This window comes from Cynocephalus volans, chromosome 7 (assembly GCF_027409185.1).
Source record: "Cynocephalus volans isolate mCynVol1 chromosome 7, mCynVol1.pri, whole genome shotgun sequence".
NCBI lineage: Eukaryota > Metazoa > Chordata > Mammalia > Dermoptera > Cynocephalidae > Cynocephalus > Cynocephalus volans.
The window spans coordinates 69712313-69719713 of record NC_084466.1 but is presented as its reverse complement, the minus strand read 5'-3'; the positions used below and the strand labels follow the sequence as shown (position 1 = coordinate 69719713).

The window sequence follows — 7401 nt, the reverse complement described above, 5'->3', positions numbered from 1 at the left end:
CTTAAAGAAACTCAATGAGATACAAGAAGACTTGGTTAGACAACATAATGAAATGAGAAAAAATTTCCAGGATTTGAAGGAATTTATTTACAAAGAGATAATTACCTTAAAAAAGAATGTAGCAGAACTCTTGGAACAGAAGGACTTATTCAATGAAATAAAAACCAAGAGCTTAAGTAGCAGGTTAGAGCAAGCAGAAGAAAGAATTTATGATCTCATAGTCTTTTCAAGATGACCCAGGCAAAAAAAAAAAAAGTAAAAAAGAATTTTAAAAAATGAAGAAAATTTAAGAGAGCTAACAGACAACCTTAAGCACACAAACATCCAAATCCTGGGTGTTCCAGAAGGGGAAGAGAAAGGAAAAGGCATTGAAAAACTATACAACAAAATAATAACAGAAAACTTCCCAGGTGTAGGAAGAGACACAGACTTTCAAATCAAGGAGGCTCCTAGACTCCCCCAACCGATTCAACCCAAAAAGATCTTCTACAAGACACACTACAGTCAAACTGGCAAAGCTAAAGACAAAGAGAAGACCCTAAAAGAAGCAAGAGAAAAGCATCAAGTCACCTATAAGGGAGCTCCTATCAGACTAACAGCAGACTTCTCAACAGAAATTCTACAGGCCAGAAAAAAATTGAATGATAAATTCAAAATAATAAAAGAAAAAAATGCCAGCCAAGAAGACCATACTCAGTAAGGCTATCTTTCAGAAATGAGGGAGAAATAGTGTTTTTTTCAGACAAGCAAAAGCTGCAGTTCACCACCACACAACCAGCCCTGCCCAAAATTCTCAAGGGAGTCTTGCAACCGGAATCCAAAAAATGATAATCACTACCATGAATACACAGGAAAAACAAAACCCACTGGTAGAACAAAAAATGCAAATGAGAAAGATAAAGAAACTGAATCTAACCACCTCAAAAAACCAACAAACATCAAAGACAAACAATAAAAGGGGAAGAAAGTAAAAAAAGGTATTTAAAACATCAAAAGAAAAATCAATAAAATGACACAAGTAAGGCAATACCTCTCAATAACAACCCTAAAAGGATTACAAGGATTAAACTCCCTACACAAAAGACACAGACTAACTGACTGGATTAAAAAGCTAGACCCAACTATTAGCTGTCTTCAAGAGACTCACCTCACCTGTAAACACACACAGTGTAACAATAAAGGGATGAAAAAAGATATATCATGCAGACAGAAACCAAAAATGAGCAGGAGTAGCTAATCTTATATTGGGTAAAATAGTCATTAAACCAAAAACCATGAAAAGAAACAAAGAATGTCACTATATAAGAATAAAGGGATCTATCCAGCAAGACAAAACAATCATAAATATATATGCATCCAACATCAGAGCACCAGATATATAAAGCAAACACTATTAGGCCTGAAGAAAGAGACAGAGCCCAGTACAATAATAGAAGGGGACCTGATACTTCTCTGACAGAACTGGACAGATAATCTAGCCAATAAATCAACAGAAAAACACAGGATTTAAACTACACTTTAGACCAATTGGACCTGGCAGGATTCTACAGAACATTTCATCCAACAATATAGAATATACATTCATCTCATGAGCACATGAAACATTCTCCAAGATAGACCACATTAGGTCACAAATCAAGTCTCACAAAGTTTTTAAAATTGAAATCATTTCAAGTATCTTTTCAGAAGAAAATGGAGTAAAACTAGAAATCAGTAACCAGCAAAACTCCGGAAACTATACAAATACATGGAAATTAAACAGGCTCCTGAACAAACTATGTGTCCAAGAAAAATTAAACAGGAAATCAAAAAAAATTTTGAAACTATTGAAGTAAAGACAAATCACACCTAACCCTGTGGTAAATTGCAAAAGCAGTACTAAGAGGGAAGTTTATTGCAATAAACACCTACATCAAAAGAATAGAAAGATTTCAAATAAACAACCTAATGCTACACCCCAAAGAACTAGAAAAGAAAGAACAATCCCATCCCAAAATTAGTAGACATAAAGAAATAATTAAGATCAGAGCAGAACTAAATGAACTAGAGACCCAAAAAGTGACACAAGAATCAATGAAACAAAAAATTGCTTTTTTAAGAAAATAAACAAAATGGACAAGTCATTAGCTAAGCTAACTTAAAAAAGAAGAGAGAAGACTCAAACAACAAAAGCCAGAAATAAAAAAAGGAAACATTACAACCAATACCACAGAAATAAAAAGAATCATTATAGACTATTATAAACAACTATTTGCCAACAAATTTGAATACCTGGAGGAAACAGACTAATTTCTGGACACATACAAAATAGCAAGACCAAACCAAGAAGAAATAGAAAACATGAACAGATCAATAACAAGCAATGAGATTGAAGCAGTAATCAGCAGTCTCCCAACAAAGGAAAGCCCATGACCAGATGGATTTATTACTGAATTTTACCAAACCTTTAGGGAGGAATTAATGCAAATTCTCTTCAAACTATTCCAAAAAATTGAAACAGAGGCCATTCTTCAAACTCATTCTATGAGGCCAGCATCACCCTGATTTCAAAATAAGACCAAGATACAACACAAAAGAAAACTACAGGCCAATATCTCTAAAGAATACAGACACAAAATTCTTCAACAAAATATTAGTAATCATAATAGAGCAACAAACCAAAAAAATTACACACCATGGTCAAGTGGGATTCATCCCAGGAATGCAAGGATAGTTGAACATGCACATCAATAAATGTGATATACCACATCAACAAAATCAAGGATTAAAACTATATGACTATCTCAATAGATGCAGAAAAAGCATTTGACAAAATTCAACACTCCATCATGACAGAGATTCTCGTGAAATTGTGTATATAGAAGGAAACTATCTCAACATAATAAAAGCCATATATAACAAGCCCACCACCAATATCATCCTTAAGAACAGGAACAAGACAAGGATGCTTACTCTCACTACTCCTATTTAACACAGTATTGGAAGTACTAGGCAGAGCAATCAAGCTAGAGAAAAAAATAAAAGGCATCCAGATTGGAAAAGATGAAGTTACACTGTCCCTGTTTGCAAAAGACATGATCCTTCATATAGAAAAACCTAAGGACTCTATGAAAAAACGTTTAGAGTTGATAAATGATTTCAGTAAAGTTGCAATACAAAGAAATCAACATGCAAAAATCAGTAGCATTTTTATACTCCAATAACAAACTAGCAAAAAAACAAAAATCAAGAAAGCAAACCCACTTACAATAGTCATCAAAAAAATAAAACACCTAGGAATCAATTTAACCAAGGAGGTGAAAGATCTCTACAATGAGAATAACAAATCACTGCTGAAAGAAATTAAAGAGGACACAAAATGATGGAAAGACATTCCATGCTCTTGGATTGGAAGAATTAACATTGTAAAAATGTCCATACTACCCAAAATGATCTACAGAGTCAGTGCAATCCCCATCAAAATACCAATGATATTCTACACAGAAATAGAAAAAAAAATCCTAACATTCTTATGGAAAAACAAAAGACCCCAAATACCCAAAGCAATCCTGAGGGAAGAAAAAAAAAAAAAAAAAAGAAGCCAGAGGCATAACACTCCCTAACTTCAAATTATACTACAAAGCTATAGTAACCAAAACAGGATGATACTGGCATAAAAACCAGACACTCAGACTAGTGGAACAGAATAGAGAACCCAGAAATCAACCCACATACTTACAGCCAACTGATATTTGACAAGGGCAACAGAAGCATACATTGGGGAAAGGACTGCCCAAAATAAACAAATAAAGAAAAAAAGAAAGAAATACATAGCAATCACAAAAATTCATTGAACTTTCAAAAGGAGAGAATGGAACTGAAGCCACCAGAGTTGGTACTGGGAAAACTGGATGTCCATATGTAGAAAAATGAAACTAGCCCTTTACCTCTCAGCATATACCAAAATCAATTCAAAACAGATTAAAGACCCCAAAGATGTAAAACCCCAAAGATGTAAGACCCCAAAACTATAAAAATACTAAAAGAAAACTTAGGGGAAACACTTAAGGAAATAGGACTTGGCAAAGATTTTATGAACAAGACCCCAAAAGCACAGGCAACAAAAGAAAAAATAAACAAATGGGATTATATCAAACTAAAAAGCTTCTGCACAGCAAAAGCTTAACAGTTAACAGAGTGAAAAGACAACCTACAGAATGGGAGAAAAATTTCCAAGCTATCCAACAGGGATTAGTATCAGAAGTATACAAGGAACTCAACTAATTTAATAGTAAAAATAAAACAAGTAACCCAATTTAAAAATGGGCAAAGGAGCTGAATAGGCATTCTCAAAAGAAGATATACAAATGATCAACAGACACATGAAAAAATGTTCAGCATTACTCAGCATCAGGGAAACACAAGTTATATCCACATTGACACATCATCTCACGCCAGTTCAACTGGTCATCATCAAGAAGACAAAGAATAACAAATGCTGGTGAGGCTGTGAACAAAGGGGAACTCTCCTGCACTGTTGGTGGGACTGTAAATTAGTGCAGCCATTATGGAAAACAGTATGGAAGTTACTCAAACAACTACAGATAGAACTGCCATACAATTCAACAATTCCACTGCTGGGTGTATACCCAAAAGAATGGAAATCGTCATGTCAAAGGGATACTTGCACTCTCATGATTATCACAGCTCTATTTGCAATAGCTGAGTTGGAACCAACCTAATCCTTCAACGGATGACTGGATAAGGAAAATGTAGCATATATACTCAATGGAATTCTACTCTGCCATAAAATAAAATGAAATTCTGCCATTTGCAGCAACATGGATGAACTTAGAGAAATCTATGTTAAGTGAAATAAGCCAGGTACAGAAAGAGAAATACCATATGTCCTCACTCATAAGTGGGAGGTGAAAGAAAAAATAAACAAATAAAGAAAAAAAGAAAGAGAAAGAAAGTAATACATAGCAATCACAAAAATTCATTGAACTTTCAAAAGGAAAGAATGGAACTGAAGCCACCAGAGGTGGGGAAAGGGAAAGGGGAGGAGGACTAGTGAGAAATTGGTAAAGGGCCACAACAAATGTGTACATGGTATAATGAAAATATTGGAATAAAAAAATAAAAATTAAAAAAAGTTTATATCAATGGATTTTTACTTTAAAATAATAATAATAATTTCTGTTTGGATGATCTGTCCTTTGCTGAGAGTAGGATATTACAGTCTCCAACTTTTATTATGTTGGGGTCTACTTTCTCTCATTAGGTCTAGCAGTATTTGCTTTATATAACTGAGTGCTCCAGTGTTGGGTGCATATATATTTAGAATTGTTGTATCCTCTCATTGAACTGATCCTTTTGTCATTATATAATGTCCTTCCTTATCATTTTTTACTTTCCTTGGCTTAAAGTCTATTTTATCTGATATAAGTATAGCTACTCCTACTCTTTTTAAATTTCTATTTGCTTGAAATATCTTTCCACCCCTTCACTTTCAGTTGATGTGTGTCCTTATAGGTGAACTGAGTTTCTTGTAGGCATCATATTGTTGGTTGTTGTTATATAATCCATTCAGTGACTCTGTGTCTTTTAATTGGGGGATTTAATCCATTAATGTTTAGAGTTCTTACTGATATACAGGGACTCATTACTGCTATTTTGTTACTTTTTTCCTGATTTGTAGGTCCTTTTTTCCTTTTTTCCAATCTTATTGTCTTCCTTTGTGATTGCGTGGGGTTTTTTTAGCAGTATATTTTGATTTCTCACTATTTATTTTTATGTCTGTTTTTGTGTGTGGTTACCATGATGCTTACAAAAAACATGTTATAGTTATAGCAGACTATTTTAAAGTAAAAGCAACTCAACTTTGATGCCTAAGAAAAAAGAAAAAAAAACAAAACTAACGGCCGCCATGTCTTCCGGGGCCAGCGTGAACGCCCTGCAGCGCCTGGTGGAGCAGCTCAAGCTGGAGGCCGGCGTGGAGCGGATCAAGGTCTCTCAGGCAGCAGCAGAGCTTCAACAGTACTGCATGCAGAATGCCTGCAAGGATGCCCTGCTGGTCGGTGTTCCAGCCGGAAGCAACCCCTTCCGGGAGCCTAGATCCTGTGCTTTATTCTGAAAACTGGGAAGAAGTTCGCTGAGGAATGCCTTTAAGCACAAAGTGATGAATGACTGCCTCCAAGTCTCAAGAAAACACTTTTCTCTAGCCAAATGACTTGTAGATATTTCAGACCTTTCCTGTGGCCTGGTCCTATAGCCAAAATTCTACAGAAATTGATGAGTTTTTACACTCACATAAGGAAACTTGGTGAAGGAGTAGAGTTTTAAATAATAATGGCCTAGTTCTCTTGGTGAAGTACTTTTATCTTAGGACAAACAAAGACCTTACTACCAAATGTACCAAAATACATTTCTTTCATAAGTGAGTTACTGATGTTTCTATACCTGGAATATCATGTATGTTTTATTTACTGCATGTTTACATTTTAGGAAGGAAAACATTTTGTTTATTAAAAAAAGTGAATATTTGTAATTTGTTGTTCCTAAGATTTTTATAGCAACAAAATTTGTTCTTTTCTCATGAATATACAATTACTAAATGAGGACAAGAAAGTATAAAATTGGGAGGGAAATAGGCTTTACTAATCAAACCATATTTTGATTTTTTCTAAATGAGAAGATTGTTTCATTTTTAACACTAAACACGGGAGATGATTCTTAGCAAACTTGTTTGGTAAGATTAACATTATGTTGTGTATTCGGTTGCTCCATCTTATGTATGAAGCAGATTTGATCTTTGTCTTAAGTTCTTTTTCTTTATAGCTGTGGTTGTACTTTAAAAAATACTAGATTATTTCACACCCTTAAGAAAGGTTTAAAATGTGACCTATATACAGAACATTGCAAATGGTTAAAAACAAAGTAATGTGTGAAAATGTTACAACCTAAAGAATTCTTCATGTCACAAGTGTTTTACTTTGATGATGTGCCTTTGATTTAATTTGGGACACTTTTAGAAAGATATTTTGTGTTTGTAATAATCTTTGAAGAGCTTGGAAATAAAATTTCTGCTTAATTCATCAAAAAAAAAAAAAAAAAAAAAAAAACTAACTATAGGCTTTGATGTCATTCTCCCACCCCCAGCAATTTTTGACATTTTGTTGTTTTAAGTTACATCTTTTAATATTGCCTACCTCTCATATGATTGTTGAGTTTGTTATTATCTTGTTGGGTTCGTCCTTTAATCTATGTAGTAAGGATATAAGTGGCTTATTCAACATTGGAGTATTCTGAGATTGTCTGTATACTTACTTTACTAGTGAGTTTCATACCTTCAAATGTTTTCTTGTTACACTTTCATGTAATCTTCTTTCAGCCTGAAGAACTCCTTTTAGCTTGTCTTAT

At 34.1% G+C, this 7401-nt stretch overlaps 1 protein-coding gene across 1 annotated transcript; it reads left to right on the top strand.

The window, feature by feature from the left end:
• The first annotated feature begins 5908 nt into the window (after positions 1–5908).
• On the top strand, positions 5909–7045 carry LOC134382673 (guanine nucleotide-binding protein G(I)/G(S)/G(O) subunit gamma-10-like). The gene has a single exon (XM_063103407.1). The coding sequence runs from the start codon at positions 5909–5911 to the stop codon at positions 6113–6115; it is 207 nt and encodes a 68-aa protein (XP_062959477.1). The 3' UTR covers positions 6116–7045.
• Positions 7046–7401: the final 356 nt, after the last annotated feature.